This window comes from Aquarana catesbeiana, linkage group LG02, assembly GCF_042186555.1.
Source record: "Aquarana catesbeiana isolate 2022-GZ linkage group LG02, ASM4218655v1, whole genome shotgun sequence".
Lineage (NCBI taxonomy): Eukaryota > Metazoa > Chordata > Amphibia > Anura > Ranidae > Aquarana > Aquarana catesbeiana.
The window spans coordinates 158,539,711-158,560,416 of record NC_133325.1 but is presented as its reverse complement, the minus strand read 5'-3'; the positions used below and the strand labels follow the sequence as shown (position 1 = coordinate 158,560,416).

General features: G+C 40.0%; 1 protein-coding gene across 3 annotated transcripts in view; it reads right to left on the bottom strand.

The window, feature by feature from the left end:
• Positions 1-20,706, bottom strand: part of DIP2B (disco interacting protein 2 homolog B) — a 365,089-nt gene that overhangs the window by 72,877 nt on the left and 271,506 nt on the right. For all 3 annotated transcript variants that reach the window (XM_073613683.1, XM_073613684.1, XM_073613685.1), the window contains 9 exons: positions 20,547-20,686; positions 18,115-18,251; positions 14,913-14,993; positions 12,796-12,923; positions 10,839-10,953; positions 8,208-8,409; positions 4,333-4,442; positions 2,115-2,195; positions 1,837-1,960 (listed from right to left, as the gene is read on the bottom strand). In XM_073613683.1, the coding sequence (XP_073469784.1) occupies positions 1,837-1,960; positions 2,115-2,195; positions 4,333-4,442; positions 8,208-8,409; positions 10,839-10,953; positions 12,796-12,923; positions 14,913-14,993; positions 18,115-18,251; positions 20,547-20,686 (1,118 nt within the window). The remainder of the gene's footprint in view (positions 1-1,836; positions 1,961-2,114; positions 2,196-4,332; positions 4,443-8,207; positions 8,410-10,838; positions 10,954-12,795; positions 12,924-14,912; positions 14,994-18,114; positions 18,252-20,546; positions 20,687-20,706) is intronic.

Below are 20,706 nucleotides of genomic sequence, written 5' to 3'. Positions count from 1 at the left end.
AGGCCTGGGTACCATTCAATTCGGCCTAAAAGACACTTCGAATGGATCCGGCTGCATAGCTAGCCCCAGCAAGGATTGCTCCAGAGGAGCTTAGCACAGCACATCTTCACTCGTGACCAACCACTGGTGAAAAAAATGAGGTACTCCCAGTAGTAGGAGTGGACTTCTTGTCTTATGGTGTGCCAGTGTCCATCACCTGAAGGTGACCTATAACTCACATAGTAATTACTATGGCTCTGTGTCCCGTGATGTACGATAAGAAAATGGAATTAAAACACGGCAATTCTTTTCCTACAATTTATGGCAATAACAATTATTTTTAAATGGCAGTATACCTTGATACTGCAAATGAATTTAAAAGTTTATGTATTGTCAGGAACATAGTCACCATCTGTTTCACAAAAATGTCCAAATTTCCAGGTGGTTTTGTAAGGTATTCCTAGACCTGTGGCTGTCAAGTTGTGAGATTTAGGGGGTTCCAAATGTAGCCCATAATCTTACCAAAGGGTCACACATAGTATTTAGTATATGTAATGCTATAATTGGCTGTCAGAGACTGCAAAATTACTAAAGAAAATGGTCAAAAACTATGGACATGCTATAGACGGAGACATGGTGCAGGAGACAGAGGCCTGGGAACATGATACATAAGACTTTGATCACTGCTACTGCAGTCCTTTTCCAAAATCAACCCTCTCACTGGTGACTATTTCATATTAATTAATATCGTCTTTTTTATTTTTAATAAAGTGCAGCGCTGGGTTATGTACAAAATAGCTCCATGTATGAATAACATGTGCTAATAAAGTGCAAATGTACAATTCAGTGCAATAACTGTTCAATAGTACACACTTTTAAAAACATATGAAACAATAAAAATGTTCAACTCTATGCAATTAATGTGCAATAAAATAAGCATATATGAAAACGCACAAAAGTGCGTTTAAAGAGCAATATAAGTGCAAAAACAAGGAGCAGATATCAAAAGTTCACGTGGACGCTACGCACACACGTTCTGTGCATGCGCAATCTGATTTTATGAATCTGTTTGGATTTTTTACTTGCAACTATTTTGTGCTCACTCGAACTGGAGAACCTTTTCCAGTCTCCTTCATGCATGCAGCATTGCAGCTTTTTTATCAATAAAACGCCTTAAAGAGACATTCTACACTATCTGGAGTTTTTTTCCTCTTTGCATATTGCCATTAGTGCTGTCTGGCTACCATCTGATGTGCATGAACCCTTCTGCTGGAGGACACCTAAGTATCTCATCAGTGGATCCTACTAAGCTCTGTTTGACCCCCCAGGCTTTCTGGTAAGCCTTTTATCTTAATGAGGTGACGGGTATCACGGTGTGGAGCACTTGATCTGCGCCCCATATTGCACTTGAAATCCTCCTCATGGCATTTCTACACATGCACTTTTGATATCGGCTCTGCTTTTTTGCACTTATATTGCACTTTAAACGCACTTTTGCGATTTTTCATATATGCTTATTTTATTGCACATTAATTGCATAGAGTTGCACATTTGCATTGTTTCATATGTTTTTGCTTGTGTGTACTATTGAATTGAACATTTATTGCACTGAATTGCACATTTGCACTTTATTAGCACGCTATTCATACATGGGGCTATTTTGTACATAACCCAGCACTGCACTATTATTTGCATTGTTGTATGGTGCCCAATATCCGGGCTATAGTGTTCAGCTGCAGGTCACATTTCATTATTTAATATTATTCATTGTTTAATTACTAAGCGCAGATATTACTTTATACCTATTTTTAATAAAGTCTATTTTATTGTAAGATAATCCAGAATCTGGTTACTCACCGGGAGGATACAGAAGCACCACATTATCCCCAACATTGAGATGCCCTTTCTCCACCAAAGCTGCGGCTATCTTTTCTGCTCTCTTGTGTAATTGCAGACAGGTAGCTGTACAAATAGCTGTTCCCTGGTAGCAAAGAAAAAAATGTCAGAATACCCAGAAGTCTCCATTATTAAAGTGAGCTATGTACTTTCAATTTAGCTGCAGTACATTTCCACAACCTAAACATTTTCTGAACAGGTATTAACATCACAATGAGTAAAAGATTCACATGGTGTACCTTGGCATTAAGCAGTATGAAGAGAATGTGCTCAGGTGTTGTCTGTGCTCTCCACTGAAGGATCTCAATTAGGTACTGATGCTGAAAATTGAACAGTTACATATTAGAAGACACATTTACATGAGAATAGTTCATCACCACTTCATTACTGGTAAGTAGCATCACTGGTGCTGGTTAAAAACAACAACAAAAAAATCGCTGAGCTTTGGCTTTAACTGCAGTAAAGACAGGGAAACTAACCTGGCTCTGCTGTTAAGTAGGCCTGTGTAGATCTCATGTATCAACAGACGTAAGTACAAATCCTTTGGCAGGTTGGCAAGTAGAACAGCTTTTTGAGCTGTTTATTTGGCTGTTTGCCTGGAGCTCATTAAAAGTGCATCTATACTCAAACAAAAATGTATATATTGCAGCTTACCACTTCTTAGATGAGGTGGCTGCACTTGTGCCTTTGTATATATGAAGGCAACTATGATGGCTACAAAAGCAAGATTTAAAACACAACTTTTGTTCACTTCCATTAAATGGCATTAAAGAGACAGCTTGTTTACAAAAGGAAGATATAATGGCTTTATACTTTCAATTTAACTTGCAGAAAGTGACAAAGATAAAGCATTTCAGGCAAGATCACAGGTATTTTCAGTAATTGCTGAAATTGCTCTTAAACAAAAGAAAACAAATATAGCCACCGCATGTAAGGACATCAAAAGAACTACTTGCCAGACAGTGCTGCATACATTTTGGTAGTCCCTACAGTAAGGATCGTTTATGTGATTGCACTGTTTAACACTCAAAGGGCTCAATTCACCAACTATATCACACAGGTTATCTCTCCTTAAAATATCAATAGCTTCTGACTGCCAATACAAACACAAATTATATATATATATATATATATATATATATATATATATATATATACACACACACACATATATATATATATATATATATATATATATATACAGGCAGTCCCCGAGTTACGAACCTCCGACTTGCGAACGACTCCTACTTCCGAACGGGAGGCGGCGTGACATTCTGCGCATGCGCGGCCACTTTTCGAGGACGGGCACCTCGGAAAACGACGTCTGTGTAAGTGTGGCTACTTGACAGAACATCGGAAAACTACGTCTTTCCGTTCTGCGCATGCGCTTCTGACTTACTAACACGTTCGTAACTCAGGGACTGTCTGGATAGATAGATAGATAGATAGATAGATAGATAGATAGATAGATAGATAGATAGATAGATAGATAGATAGATAGATAGATAGATAGATAGATAGATGCACATGTGACATGTGATAGATAGGGTGACAGTGCATGATGACAGCTAATCAAGATGGTTGTTGCCAGTGTCATGTTGTGTAAAAAGCTGGTCATACATGGATCAAAATTCATGAATCAAATTTTAATCCATGTATTGGTAGGGTGGCTGTAGAGGGGTCGATCTGTTGTAAAATTCCCTTGATCAGTACCATTAGCGGTGATCAGTGTGTTCTGATGGCAGGGAAGTCCCCACTGTCAGAATGCAAAGCCTCAGCAGGGAGGATTCCACTATCCAACTCAACTGTGTGGATGAAGAAAGCAAGTCTTTTTTTTTCCCCGTTCAACCAGTTGGTTGAACAAATAACCAAGAATCATCTATGGGCTGCCAAAGGATTGCAATGGTATGTTATACTATAGATAAGAGATGCTTAAAAAGCTTCTCCTCACAGGGAAAATATGATGCATTTCGGAAAGTACATATTTGAGTTGAAATGTCATGGCTGATCTAATTTGTTATGTGACGTTCACATTTTTACATGCTTACACATTCTTTTTATTTTATTTTTCTTATCATATTGGTTGTAGAGATTTGTAGATTATCCACCAGAGGCAAGGTAGATGAGCCTATCTCCATGATAAGATGTCAGAAACACAGGTAGTGCATTGTTTTCAAGGAAATGGTTGACACAATAGATTGCATTGTGAGAAGCAGCATAGCACCACCACTGTGTAGTAATGCAAAAACAGGGAGCAGTGCCTGTGTTTGTAATAGGCAAATACGGCTGTTTCCAAGCATCTATAAAATCACAAATTACACATAGAAACAAGGTTAAAAAAAAGAACACGCATCAATAAGATTAGCTACATCAAGCTAATCTATTTCACATGCTTATCTAAAAAAAGATCTAATCCATAATACTACACATTCTCTTTTACTGACAAGATTTAGTTACCTTTTTTGCCATGTCATTTTCTTCAATCTGTCCAAGGTCCCTCCCTGATGCTTGAGCTATTCTCTTTCCTGCAACCAGATTACCAACCATAACAGAGGCGGGGCCAACTCCTTTGGGGCAGAGAAAATATTAGGAAGCAAAGGTTAATGCCTCTTTAAATCATAATAACAAAATTGCTGTTTTTGGTATAACACCAAACATGAAAAATGAATGCTTTAATTATGAAGAACCAATGTACTGCGATATTAAAAGAAACAGTCACCATGGGTAACGGAAATAATCTTGACCTTGAAATAAACGGGCTGTCCAACATGCAAAAAAAAGTGCATATGCCCAACTCCTGATGGCACACTGCAGTTTTGTGAATGGGGGCAAAACACTGCAGCCTTCTCTCTCAGAGATAGTTGTTGTGCCAGCATGATCTCCCAGGAAAGCAGAAGTGAAGGCTCCAAAAGCCTCCACACAGTGTGTACATACCAGACACCCATACAACTTGCCATACAGGATTGCTTTTAATATTACATACTGTAAATAAAAACTAAAGTCTTTTATAAGTTCTAGTTTTGCTTTCTTCCACATCCTGCACTGTGCCTCTTTTAAGCTTTTAGCCGTGGCAGAAAATTAGAAAGCCTAAGGGCTTCAAATCCTGCAAATACTTCTGGTTTGCCATTGAATACAAGTAAATACCTGGAGACACAGCTATCACAGAGATGTAAAGCTGGGCTGTTCACGTAGTATCATGCAAAGGCAAGGTCTGGCTTTCTGGGAGCCCTGCAACTCTCAGCAAATACTTTTATTTGAGTGGGGGCTCACAGAAAAGACCTTACAGTTTCTTGCAAGATCCTCTTTAATCACTTAAGGACCGCCCCACGGAAATATACTGCGGCAGACCTCTTGCACAGAATCACGTACTTACCGGTATATATGATTTCGTGCACGGGGTCTGGGGCGTGCGATTGCCGCCGGCGACCTGCTCCTGCTGTGATTGGACACAGTGGGAGCCAATCAGCGGGGCTGGCGGACGCGATGTCCCTCGGGACCCGACGATTCTTCTGAGGGGAGGCAGAACGGCAGTCTGCCTTTGCAAACAAGGCAGACCGCCTTTCTGCCAGAGGGGAAAATGGAGATCTTGTGTTTCTGCCAAGAAAAAACATGGATCTCCGTTTTCCCTTAGTCAAAGCATATCCCCCACAATTAGAGAGCACCCCCTAGGGCAGTGATGGCGAACCTTGGCACCCCAGATGTTTTGGAACTACATTTGTCATGATGCTCATGCACTCTGTTGTGTAGTTGAGCATCATTGGAAATGTAGTTCCAAAACATCTGGGGTGCCAAGATTTGCCATTACTGCCCTAGGTACACATTTAACCCTTTGATTGCCCCTGATGTTAACCCCTTCCTTGCCAGTGGCATTTGTGCTATAACAGTGCATTTTTTTTTTAGCACTGATCACTGTATTGGTGTCACTGGTCCCCAAAAAGTGTCACTTAGTGTCAGATTTGTCCTTCGCAATCCTGCTAAAAATCGCTGATCGCTGCCATTACTAGTAAAAAAAACTTTAAAATAAATAGAAAATCCATAAATATATCCCATAGTTTGTAAACATAGTTTGCTACAACTTTTGCGCAAACCAATCAATATATGCTTATTGGGATTTTGTTTACCAAAAATATGTAGCAGAATACGTACTGGCCTAAATTGATGAATACATTTGATTTCGAGCTTTAAAAGTATAACTAAAAGGCAAAACTTTTTTTTTAGTTTTGGATAGAATGCAGAGGGTTCAGAATGCTTCTCAGTTTTTATTATTGTCTGTGCCCCGTTCAGGAGATTCACCCTCTCTATTTGTCCTGTTTATTATTAGCATTGAAATTTCGGGTTGCCCCCTGAAAAGTAATAGAGGGGAAATCTTGTAATGAGGACACTAGTTCTGGTGACCAGGAGGTCCCCAAGAAATTCCCTTAACCACTTTGCACCCAGGCCAATTCTGACATTTCTCTCCTACATGTAAAAATCCTAATTTTTTTCCTAGAAATTTACATAGAACCCCCAAACATTTTATATGTTTTTTTAGCAAAGACCCTAGAGAATACAATGACGGTCGTTGCAACTTTTTATCTCACACGGTATTTGCGCAGAAATTTTTCATGCTTTAAAAAAAAACAAAAAAAACATTAAAGTTATACCAATTTTTTTGCATAATGTGAAAGAGGAAGCTACGCCGAGTAAATAGATACCTAACATGTCACGCTTCAAAATTGCACACGCTCATGGTATGGCGCCAAACTTTGGTACTTAAAAATCCCCATAGGCGATGCTTTAACATTTTTTACTGGTTACATGTTTTGAGTTACAGAGGAGGTCTAGGGTTAGAATTATTTCTCTTGCTCCAATATTCGCGGTGATACCTCACATGTGTGGTTTGAACACCGTTTTCATATGCGGGCAGGACTTAAGTATGCATTCGCTTCTGCGTACGAGCTCCCGGGGACAGGGGCGCTTTAATTTTTTTTTTTTATTGTTAATTTGACTTTTCATTTTTTAGTTTGACATTTAAAAAAAAAAAAAAATTTGATCACTTTTATTTCTATTACAAGGAATGTAAACATCCCTTGTAATAAGAATATGGCACGATCGGTTCTTTTTACAGTGAGATATGGGGTCAATAAGACCCCATATTTCACCTCTAGGCTGGGAAGCCTAAAATAATTTTAAAAAAAAAGGATCACGGCTTCCGCGAATTGGCGCCGTTTTTTTTTAATGCAGAGGCCAGGCGTGACATCATAACATCGCGGCCGGCCTCCGAACGATCAGAGAGACTCCGGCGACCATCTGGTCCGCCGGAAATCTCTATGATCACCATCCGGGGCCGGCAGATCCTGTCTCCGACTCCCCGATGGAAGCGGTGAGTCGGTAGAAGCACTGGAGGGAGGTGGGAGTCCCCTCCCGCCGCCCGTAAGAACGATCAAGCAGCGGAACAGCCGCTATGATCGTTCTTATGGTGTAGGGAATCGCCGGCTGAAAAAGCCGATATCTGAATGATGTCTGTAGCTGCAGGCATCATTCAGATATAGCCCCAGAAAGTCAAGGACGTCCCTGGATGCCCTACGGGCGTGAAGTGGGTAATTTGCACAGATTTCCTCTCACTTCCTGTTTAACTATGGGACAGGATGTAAAGGTAAATCTCTGCAATGGGACACAGATGGTAAAAAAAAAAAAAATCTGACAGCGGTTATAATCCTCCCTTGCTCTATCCAAAATGAAAAAAAAAGGTTTTGCCTATTGTTCTATTTTAATAATAGTGCACTGTGCCTATGCTGGAATTCACTGACCCTATAGTAACTGCAGACTTGCCTGTTTTATTTCATTAAGCCTAGGTTCACACTACTGTGATGCGATGTACAGCAAATTTGATAAATGTTTTTGTCCTGTATGAGGTGCGAATTTACCGCAATTTTACCGTGAATTTCAGGATGCAGACAGTAAACAATTTGCAGAGATGTGAACTGTGTGCTGTGAGTTTTCTGCAAGTTCAATTGAAGCCAATGAAGATAAAATTTGCACTGCACCATAGGAATTCGCATTGCACCCGCAGTCAACACGCCCAGGACCCTTTTTTTTTTTTCACGCACCAAATTCGCAACGCATCGATGTGAACCAATGCCAAGGAATACTATGCTTTTTACATGACCTGCGAATCTGTCTGTTCCTAAACACATCAAACCTGCTGTAAATTTGCATCAGTGTGAACCCAGGCTTAATCTTGGCCTAGTTTCTGGTCTCTGAAAGCCATAATCTGACTGGTTGCGATAAGCAAAGATGTACACTTTTATTTGAAATGGAAAACAGATGCTAATAACACATATTATGTTCACCTGGCTGCTTTTGCCGCGGCTTTGGCAAATTAGTTACACATGTGTGAGGACACATGAGGATGTTACATGGGTGTAAGGTGCCTTCCAGAAAGTGCTGTTTAGTTTGGGATAAGTGGATTCCTCCAAGTGGAGTTTTTGGCAATGTGTTAGCAGGAACAAGAGCAAGACAGTACACTCCCGCTTGGTGGATACTATCGATGGCCTATAAAACAAGAACAATGAATAATGATAAATATCTACAAAAAGCATTCAAAGATAAAGGTGTCAAGAGTACTAGAATGAACACAGTAAGTTCAGTTTCCTGCTTAGGCCCCTTTCACACTTGTACGACACAACTGTGGACCTGAGTTTGCCCTGCGACTTGAAGTCCGACATACGTCTGACTTCAATAAACAGGGATCCAACTTTGATCCCCGACAATACCAGGCACTGTCGTGTACGAATCTTTAAGGGGGAACTCCACGCCAAATAAAAAAAAAAAAAGCATGGGTTCCCCCTCCAAGATCATACCAGGCCCTTCGGTCTGGTATGGATTTTAAGGGGAACCCCCACGACGAAAAATCTATACCAGACCCTTATCTGAGCACACAGCCTGGCAGATCAGAACCGTACCAGGCCGCATGCCCTCAACATTGGGGGGGGCTGCACCCCCCCCCCCCCACCAAAGCACCTTGTCCCCATTTGGCGTGGAGTTCACCTTCAAAATCCTCAGAGCACAAATCGGATCAGTTAATACGGCAATCCGACTTTGATATGTCTTCAGTGATATTTAATGGGTTGAAGTAGGATCAAAGTCATACCAAAGTAGTGCAGGGACTACTTTAAAGTCCTACTATAATGAATGGTAGTCATTGGAAATGATGGGGAACGACTTGTCATGCAACTTTGCAGTCCCAAATCGTAGGACAAGTCGTACAAGTGTAAAAGGGGCCTTATATCAGATAACAGTGCTCCTGTCTGATCTTAGAGACAATTGAACATTCACAACACAACAGTGATGAGTTTGAGGCTGAGATTTTGGTTACATGTAGCTGAATAAAGCTGGACAAGCATCAGCAGATTTCATAACCTGGCCTCCTATTGACAAGCAACAAAAATATGGTAACACATTGCTGCAATGTCCATTGCCTCTTTTTGATGCTTGTGTATCCAAAACCCTACACAAACCCCAAAGAAGCTTAATAAAAACAGACCAGTGAAAGGCAACCAATTCCATTTCTTAAACAGTAAGAACTGTCTGTATGCAAAAAGGCTAATACATGGCCACAAATTCATTCCAAACAGCTGGTCATTGTAGCAGGCTGTACAATAACAACATTGCTAACAACATGGATGGATGAAATAATCTTACAACCATACATATCTTCCATTTTCACACCTACTCAAGCGAGTCAAGAGTTGATTTCACTTTATTTAGAGAAGCCTACCGTGTATGTCAACCATCTTCATCAGCTCATCTCCTACAGCTATTACCTTTTATATCACCTCCCACCTCTCTCTTAGATTGTAAGCTCCATTAGCAGGGACCTCATAATCCTTCTGTATTGAGCTGTATTATAACTGTACTGTCTCACTGTATATTGTAAAGTGCTGTGCAAATTGTTGGTGCTATATAAATCCTGTATATTAATAATAGTTAATTTGTTTCGAAGATGGTTTTTTCTGGGGAAGACATAGTGATTTTCCACATTAGGTCTTTATTATCAAAATATGAAGTATTGCATACTAACTTTCTATATTCTCCTTTTCAGCCAGCAGATGGTGCTTAAGGGCCTGTATGAACAGCTGTTTTTGCGAGTGTCTATGGCAGAAGTTTGACATCAGATGCTTATGAGATCATTCAGAATTCAGTGACAGCTCAATTTGACCTGAATTTGTCCTCCTTCTTACCTGCATTAAACGAGTGTTTGCATTTCCAAAGGCTTATATAAGAATGCAAAACCCATGTGACGCAAAGGAAAACTTGTCGATACAGGTCCTTATGCTCCTTTTCATGTTTTACAGACTCTCAATTTGTTCTATTGATGGAGGGTCTGTTTACAGGACTCAATAGCTCAAGCTAAAATTTAAAACACACTAATGAACGACTCATATTTATCTTGTAGCTCAGTCTAAAGTTTCAATCAGACATAAGCAGGACAAAAGGTAAAATGTTTCTGCTAAGCTTTCCTTATAGCTAATCTACAGTGTTCTGGCAACTGTTGCTATGCTTTAAGCGTTTACTTTAAGTTTAATGTTTTTGTAAAATGAAGATTATATATACATAAAATATATATATTTAGACACATACATACACACAACAGTTTACGAAAACGTATGCAAAAAAATTTTTTAAAAACGCTTTAAGGAATCATTCGCACCACTTCAGTTGAAAAGCATATATCAATGGCAGGGAACATAAAAAAACAATAGTTTTCTATGTGCCCTGTTAACACCACAACACTGCCTTGAGTGGGGTGCAGTGAGCTACATAAAATTAATTGTTTTGCTACTCACTGCATCTTACCGCTGCTCCCTGCAGCGCAGCTTGGCTGCAATGCATAAAGATGAATGAATCGTTGACATTTTGATCAAGTTTTTTTTTTTAAACTATAATCATAAAAAATAAATAAATATTGTTACATTACTTACCTGCAGAACACGACTCATCCACTGGAATGAATCCTCTTCAGAGGCATCAGGTCGCTGCTCTGCCACCACCACAATCCTTTCATCATAGAAAACAGTGACGGAGAACACAGCAATCCTGAAATGACAGGACAAACAAGGAATTCAGTGCCTTCAGTGAGATCCCCAATTTAATATGTTAACTGGTAGATGCCATAAGAGGTCAATCACCTTCTGCTGTACTATATGCAGTGTTAACCTAGCATGAAAGTTCTTTTCCATTCTTTATTTTTACAGTAAAACATGGCCTAAACATTCAAGTGGGTGGTCTGATTAGGGCCTCTGTAGAAACCTAGAGCTGGTTTTTCATACAGGCAGATTCCTACAAAGGTCCGATGAGTGCAATTATGAGTGTTATTTCAAAGGTTTCAATACTTCAGTTAATGACCTGAAACATATAGGCAAATCGGGAGCTCTGACCTCACTAACTGCATGCTTGTTTCTGGTAAGTGACTTCTTAGGTATTCAAGCCAGAAGCCTATTTCTCTCTTTACAGGTAATTACAGAAACAAGTACAACTAAAGTATTCTGTATGACAGTCTAAACAAGAACCAAACCCAGGTACTATGTGATGTACAATCTTTATAAGGTATACAAAAATCTTCCTTTACCTTACCTTAGCCCAATCCCTATTTACAGTATTTATTCCTTATATGCAGCTCACAGTTGGAGGTTTCAGCAACAGTGGAAGAGCAGTCAATTCAAAAAGCAGTGGGCAGGACTAGGTTGTAATCAGGTGCTGATTGATAAGCTACAGGCCTTTCAATCAGCAATGACAATACTGATAGCCACAACTCCTGCAAAATATTTTCATTCCACTATAGTGCAAGCAGGTTCAGAGTACGTGAGAGTGTCAACCTCGCTTTAGGAGCAATGCAGCACTGTTGCCACTCCATCACAGGAAGTTGTATTAGGTGGGCATCACCATCAGGCTCAACAGGTATTGGTAGGACTTTGCAGGGGGCTAAGGGATAATGGCAAGTGCAGATGTGCTTATAATTCAATTCCGCATCACATATTTTTATTTTATTGGAAGGCCATAGTTTTATTTTAAGTCTGGTGGTGGAAGCTCTTGCTATAATTGTGCCCTACACTTTAGTCCACACTTACCGGCTAGAGCACCCTCCTCCACTGCTGGCAGGTCTATGCTCAGAGTCTCTCCTCTTTGGCTTTACGTTTCTCTTCTGCCAAAAATCACTCTACCACCTAGCAATCTAATTTCATGAGTTAAAACTGGAGAGTGCAAAAGCTGGTGCAGTTATTGCATAGAAACCAATCAGCTTCCAGGGTTTTTTTTTGTCAAGGCTTAATTGAACAAGCTGAAGTTAGAAGCCGATTCTCCAGTTTTAGTAAATCGACCCCTTTGTATTATACAACAGGAAAGATTTTATCAGTTGCTAATCTACCATGATTTTTACATTATATTAAACAATTGAACATTTTTTTTCCATCAATGTGCACACAGAGAGATATACTGTAGTACAAGATGTAATCTCAGCAAAATAACTTCCAAAAAACAATAAACACAGATGTTCAAAAAAAAAAAAAAAACAACAGACATTCAATGGATGTCTGCTGTAATGGAAAAATGATTTTCTACAACATTTTATCCATCTATTATGTTTTGCAAAATAACCTGGTTCACTGCCATGCATTTTAACGTACACAGGACTATTCCCAATAAAAAAAAAATTTGGACAGTCCTGACCTATTGTTTTAGAAGATGGGTTAAAGCCAACGTGCACACACGGTTTAGTTTAACAATCCAGACTACACTTGCTGCAGTAATTTTAGTTAAAGGGGCAATCTTTGGCCAGAATATAGGTAGGCTGCTGGCAGGATTGTAGGTGGTGGTGAAATTATACATTTTAAAACGTAACATCATGATTTGATGGAAAACCTACAAGATAAACACCATTACCTTCCTCTGTACAAGGTTTTAAATGACTCCACGGCCAAAGCAGTTGCTACAATGTCATCCGCATTGTGCCGCCGTCCGCTCACCATCAGAGTCCCGTCCATTTTTCCTACTACAAACACAAGGCTTCCCTGTAAAAACACAGAGCTAATTATTATCCTATGTTTAGTCTGCAAACATGAGAGAGACAAGGATGACATCAGTGGAGCTTTATGGCAAGCAATGGAAATAACCAAGATAACATTTGTAAATAAACAGAAATGTAACAATTGGGGTAGATGTGTTCCGTCTATAAGCAAGGCAAAAGCCTTGTATCAGTTTGCTCCCCCTAGTGGTGGCATAAGGTTTGTTTCTCTTGGCCTCTCTGCTGCCCTTTTTCTTATGAGCACTGGTAAACCATGTTGCTTAGCATGCGAAATAGGAGCAACTGCTGTCAATTGTGTGGTGGACCTTAGAAGATCAATGGGATGCAATACAGACACACATGCAAAAGGTTGCTGATTTACTGTACTGCAACACCAGCTCTTGTTGCAGAGGAGTAGTGAGGGGCCATTGAATGCTGCATTAATATAGGAAACTTTAAAAATAATAGTTACAGTCATGTGGCACTTTATTCATGTCTGTTTTCGCAGATGGATTCTGCAGAAAAAAAGGTTTAATTCCAAACCTGGCATTTCACACAAATACCTAAATAGTTAGATATAATTGTACTATTACCTTTTGTTCCACTTGACTCTCCCTTCTAGATTGTAAGCTCTAATGAGCAGGGCCCTCTGATCCCTCCTGTATTGAATTGTATTGAATTGTCTGCCCTCATGTTGTAAAGTGCTGCGCAAACTGTTGGCGCTATATAAATCCTGAATAATAATACTTTTGTGAGATCTACAAAGGGCACGCTGTTACAGTGAGACCCAAGGAGTAGTTTGATGTAGAGCAGATTTGGGTACCCAGAAGCAATGCTGGCACTCCAGAGATAATTTATATAACATTCATTATGTTGGGTTTTAGTATTTCTACTTACCACCTTAAAACAAGAACAAGCCGATTCCAAGGGCCCTTGCTGCCACTTGGAGCTATAGCATTAAAATGCTGAACAGCACCGATTTAACCACTTGCCGACCACCCCAAGTACATATACTGCGGGACGGTGGCTATTCTAGGCGAACTCACATACAGCTACGTGATTTTGTTCTTCCGTGTGATTGGACAAAGCCGGAGCCAATCAGCGACCGATCGTTCCCGAGAGAACGGCAGTCTGCCTATGTAAGCAAGGCAGATTGCCGTTCTATGACAAGGGAAGACAGCAATCCTGTGTTTCTGCTAAGCAGGAACACAGATCTCTGTCTTCACACAGATCTCTGTCTTCACACAGTTAAAGCACCCCCCCAACACAGTTAGCAAGCACTCCCTAGGGACACATTTAACCCTTTGATCGCCCTGGTTAACCCCTTCCCTGCCAGTGTCATTAGTACAGTGACAGTGCATATTTTTAAGCACTGATCACTGTATTAGTGTCACTGGTACCCAGCAATATCGCAGTCCCGCTATAAGTCGCTGATCGCTGCCATTACATGTAAAAAGTAAAAAGTAAATAAAAATTCCATAAAAATATCCCATAGTTTGTAGACGCTATAACTTTTGCGTAAACTAATCAATATGCACTTATTAGGATTTTCTTTACCAAAAATATGTAGCAGAATACATATTGGCCTACAATGATGATGAAATTATATTTTTTTACTTTTTTAATTAGATGTGTTTTATAGCAGAATGTAAAAAATAGTATTTTTTTTTTTAAATTGGCTTTTTATTGTTTATAGTGCACAAAATAAAAATCGCAGGAGGTGATCAAATGTCCCCCAAAAAAGCTCTATTTGTGGGAAAAAACGGACATCAATTTTATTTGTGTACAGCCTTGCATGACTGCACAATTGTCAGTTAAAGTAACGCAGTGCCGTATCGCAAAAAATGGCCTGGTCATGATTGGGGGGGGATGACCTTCCGGAGCTGAAGTGATTAAAGCAGAACAAATCCTAATGGAAGGCTTGCATTTATGTAAAGTATACAGTTCTTAAATATTTACTACAGACCATAGCAAAAATAGAGATCCCACTACTTACAGGTCCTACAAATCCCAGTAATCCAGTCCTTGTGAAAGGAGTGTCTCCAACTGGGGTCCCAGTGGCACTAACTGGTAAGACCTGGAGAAAAGAACACAATACCATGGGGGACCATATATATTTCTATAGCAATAATATTAATATTAATCACAAAACATGTAAATTTTTTCTGTAGGGTGCTAACAGACATCTCTATCATACTTGGAAAACTGGTCCCAGTCTGTGCAGTCAGTTCGGTCTATCAGCTTCCTTAAAGGGGATGTAAATCATGCTTTTTCACCTGGCAGTGACCGCCCCCCCCCAGGTTTACTTACCTTAGCCTCGTATTTCTGTCGGCGGAGACGCGCTCTCCCTCTCTCCCCGTCCCAGCTCTTGATTGGATATACTGATAGCAGCGCAGCCATTGGCTCCCGCTGCTGTCAACCAAATCCAATGACGCAAGCGCAGGGGGTCAGGGCCGAGTTCGCCATTCGTGTCTATGGACACAAATGCTGGACTCGGGAGCGCACCTGCAAGGTAAACCCTCGGGAGAACGCTTATCCTAGGAGGTTATCTGAAGTGGGGAAGAGCAGCTACAGCCGCCGGGGGACCCCAGAAGATGAGGTTCGGGGGTCACTCTGTGCAAAACTAGCTGCACAGTAGAGGTAAGCATGACATGTTTGCTATTTAAAAAAAAAAAAAAAACCTTACAATCACTTTAAGGCAGCCATAGACAAATCAAGATTTCAATTTATTTATATGGGCATGCTGGTTGTACTGAAGTTGATCTATCGGTTGACCCCAGTACAGCCAGCCAGTTTTTTTTCGTACGATTACTGCTGCTAGTTATAGCCCACAGCAGTATTCATTGTATTCTGATGGCGGGGAAACCTCCTGCTGTCAAAATACAACAGCCCAGCGGGAGGGATTCCCCCATCAACAACGACTGTGTTGATGGGATAATTGAGTGATTTTCTTTCAACCCGTGTCTGAAGGAAAGAAAATTTCCTTACGTGTGGCCAGACTTAAGTTTTTTTTCGTTCAACCCGAAATGCCCCTCCACTAGAAGCTGGCTTCTGGTGGACCGTCTGATATACCCACGGGCGGAATGACGTCTGGCATTCGGCCTGTGTGTATGGGGCAATACATCCAATACGGGGCCATACATCCAATATGTATGTATGGGATTCTCTTCTCTGTGTTTACCGTTACATCCCTGTGGATTCTAACCTTCATCCCCTGACACAAAACTAAATTCTATCTGATCTTTAGTTCCCTGTTTAAATATTTACCACAACCAACATCAGCACATGTAATATGACTCTGCCAGAGCTTCAGACATCAAATTGCTTGCATTATTTGAATCAGTCACTCCAGCTCTATTTCATCCCATCAGCTACTACAGGCATTCATTGCCACGGTCAGCCTGACTTGTAATTTTAGTTGATGTGCAAAGCATTATGTCTAAACGCACACAGCTACATACAATAAAACATTTTAAGGGCTCATGCACACAAACAGAATTTCTGCATTCAGGGAGCTACATCCATATATGCATGTGTAAACACAAATACCATAATTTTCATGCATATACCTACATACAAGTTTATTTTGTAATTCACTCCTATGGGCAAAATTGCACAGTTGGGCCTCCCGGTAGCCCCAAATGCAATGATATATTGTGCTGTATGACCATACATCTTAAAATATGCCCTAAAATTTGTTTAGCATACAACTGAACAAAATAAAATAATAATAATACTATAATAATAATAATTCTATTTCCATTAGTGCTTGAAATGTGTCAGAAAACTGTATTCACAGATGTTGGAAGTCAGGAGTGAACCAGATCATATGTACTGAGCTACAACATGTATCAGGCGGATTCATGGCTACTGAATCTGAAAACATCAGCCAATTCGCTGGATGGGTACAGTCCAGCTATATCAATGTTGCTGCATGTGAGACGCTGCTTTCCCTGACCGACCAATGTACAATATTAAGAAGCCTCAACCAGCAATGCTCCTTTAACTACAAAAGGCATATGAAATTAAATGTTGAGTAATAAAAAGATCAAAAAAAAAAGAAAAAGTACCAATTGAAAAACTAGATGAGTAAAATAAAAATGGGTAAATCAAATTAAATAAAAAGAAGAAAAAAGAAAAATGAAAAAACAATAGAAAAAAAAAATGAATGTGAAAATGAGAAAAGAAAGAAAAAAAATTAAGAAATTCAATGTGAAAAAATAAATACAAAAATAGAACATGAAACAAAATAAAAATGTAAAAAAAAAAAAAAAAAAAATGATGAAAGAATTGAAAAATAAAGTAAAAGTGAAATGAAAGAAAAATAAATGTGTTTTGTTAGTTTTTTTTTCTTATTGTTATTTTTTAGTTCATATTTTTTCCTTTCCTTTTTTCTTCACTTTCATCACATTTATTTTCCCGTTTTTTTATTTTACTCGATTAGTTTTTCAGTTGGTACATTTTCTTTTATTTTTCACCTTTTAATTTCCTTACCCCACTCTTAATTTAATATGCCTTTTTTTCCCTCGTCAACAGCACAATCATTTTCTTCACTTGTTCCACTTCTCACCCCTTATTTCATAGCGGCTGATGATGTTTAAGAATCTCCATCCTGCTCTTGGTCCCCACCTCCATGATGAAGCCCCCAGTAGGCAGGGCGAAACAAGTCAGTGAGAAACGGTTGGAGGAGCAGAGCTGGTTGAAGCCGCTTAACATCATACATTGGTCACGCTGGGAGAGCGGCGTCTCGCATGCAGTAACTAGAAGAGTTACTTCCATGGCAGCACCCCTTATACCCAGAGACCAGGGAAAGTGCCTTTTGCTTTGAGTGGTGCTACAAGCTTTTGAGGTTACAGTTCTGCTATAATCATCATTTTGGGTTAAACATAAGCAGTACACCTCTCCATCACCAAATGTATTTCTATTTATTCTGGTTTATTGTTTATTGTATTCTTCTTGATGTAAAGTCCCATGGCAACATCCCTTTGTCCTGGAAATTCAGGTGGAAGGCTCTCATCACCAAAATCTCAGGTAGCCAAAAGAAGCGGTTTGTTGTTTCAACAAACCAGAAATGATAAAAATCTTCATTAACAGTTTTGGATGGACCAATCCTCCTAAACTCAGTTGCATGGAGTCCTCAGGCTGTGTTCAAAGCTGCATTTACACCATGCTAGATAATGCCTATGAAACCAACTTACCTCAAATGTATTCTTTGTAACTCCTGCCAATCCATAGTAGGAAATACCTCCCCCTCTATAACTGACACAGATCTCGCCTATCTCATCAGTTTTACATAACTGAGGCAGACCTTCAGGTTTTATTATACACATCACACCTAAAAGAAAGCACAAAAAAATTACTTTAAGGGAAATAATATAAAAAATACTAAAGACGTCTTACACACGGTACTGATGTTTGAACATCTGCATTTTTGGACGTAGTTTCAGACGTTTTTGTTAAATGTATTTGAGCGCACTTGCACATATTCGAACGCACGTAATCGTATTCTCAGATTCTAGCTCCCAGAATGTTTTTGTATTCATACCCATACTCACATGAACATATTTATGTGCACCGGTGCAAAATACTGATCTGGAATGCAGATTTTTCTCTTGTTTTTTTTTTAATTCATGAATATGCAGCGCTTATTTACAGGCAAACTGTAAACAATGGGCTGCATTTTAGCAAAAAACAACAAAGCGCTGTACTTTTTCAAGCTGTAGTGTGCAAGAGGCCCAAGTGTGCACAAAATGTAATATTTGCAGATCACAGTTACTATACCTGAATGTCTAATTCATGCATGTACACTTAACATGCTTTACCATCACATTTCTCCTTATATGCCTAAATCAGATATCCCTGGTGTTCTATGCTGTGTGACCTTTGTAGCACTGCACAGCATTGCATTCCCATTTGCTGGCCTTGCCCTCTGCACATGTGTGCATTTGACATCAATAGAAAATCCATGAAAAGTGAACTGACCCACTGGGAAGATTTCTAAACAGAGATGTACAGTGCTATGCAGGCCACACACATTGAAGAACCCAGAGATGTAACCATGGCAGGGCACGCTAAGGGTAAGTGCATTAAACCCCAGACCAAAAATATAATATATTGCAGCTTACCAATCATACCAAACACTCCTGTATTACAGTGCTCTGGGGGGGGGGGGGTTAAATGCACTATTGGAGGACAGCTTGTTCTTTTGAAAAACAATGGACTTACTGGCCATATCAAAAAATAAAAGGAAACAAAGCCTAAAAAAGAAAAATGATACAGTCATCACATCTAAGAACTGGTGAGCTGCAATATAATAAATGTTTGCTATTGGGCTTAATACTGCTTAAGGCTACATGCACATAGGTGTATTTGCCCGTAAAGAGCCATTTTTTTCTGTTTTCCTGGATGTCCTAGAGTGCCATACAGCCGTCAATAGACATGAATGAGTGAAGGCTGTATGAAGATACGGTATATGTGTATGCACAGAGATAGGTAATACATTCCCCGTTTGTACTCGTGCGCTACTTTATGTGTCAAGTGTCTTTACGCTGGGCAGGCAAAATACGCCCATGTGCATGTAGTCTTAAAGTTAATTCATCCTTAAAAATACACATCGAAATATGTGATAGAAAACAATACCTGCTTAACAATGTTTTCAGTTATAACCTTAAAGTGACACTAAAGGTGAAGCTTTTTTTTCCCCCATTTTGGAAACAGAAAAGGAGGGTTATAACCCGTGTCAGTTTTTTGCCATCTGTGTCCCATTGCAGAGATTCCCTTTCACATCCTGTCCTGTAGCAAAACAGGAAGCAAGAGGGAATCCCGGGGTGTCACCGGGGTAACTAGAACTGGTGTCCCCACTGAAAGATCTCCTCTCTATTCCTGCTGTGACGTAAACCAAAATTTGGGATTTTCTTTTAGTTTCACATTTGATGATAAACAGGACAACTAGAGAGAGTGAATTTCCCTAATGGGGACACAGACAGCAATAGAAACCTGCCAAGAGTTTTAATCCCTCTCCACTCTATCCAAAACTAAAACTCTTACTTCAAGAATGCATTAGTTGGTTTCCAGGATTATATATGATCTGTCACAAAAGAGGAGTGCTAAAGCATGACAAAAGAATGCCTAGCAGTGGCGGCCCGTTCATTAGGGGCGCACGGGCACCGCCACCCCTATCCATGCATCCAGCCCCCTGATCTACATACTATGGATTCCAATAAGGGGGGTTTTGAAGCACGTGATTAGAGCCAGAGGCTCTAATAGGCTTCAAAAAATGGTGGGCTGGGGGGCAGAGTACTGCGCTCCGAGTCCATCCATTTGTGTGACAATTGCAAATGAATTAGCACTATTATCACACCGATTCTCTTCCCGGCCAATCAGGAAGTGGGCTGGAGAGAGAGGATGGGTTGTCAGGTCCATCTGCCTCCCCAAGACCCCCACCTCTGACCGATGGAGCACCAGCCGCCACTGATGCCTAGTATATTTCTACTACCCTATCCAAAGCACAAAACTAGATGTACCAGAAAATAAGATCAGCTAGTAAGTAGTATTAGTGTGTAAGCCTTGTCACATTGCATCTGCCTGTAAAGGAAACAATTAGAAGTATATCACAAACTCAGGTGCTCACCTCCTGGCATTACATGTCCAACATCTTGTACTGTGAGAGCAGAATTCTTGTCTTCTGTATTCACCCGAATAACACCATAGCTCAACCCGTTCATAGACAAAATTGCTCTTCCTGGCAGTGGAGCACCAGGTACTCCTGGCCTATAATGACGATTAAATAA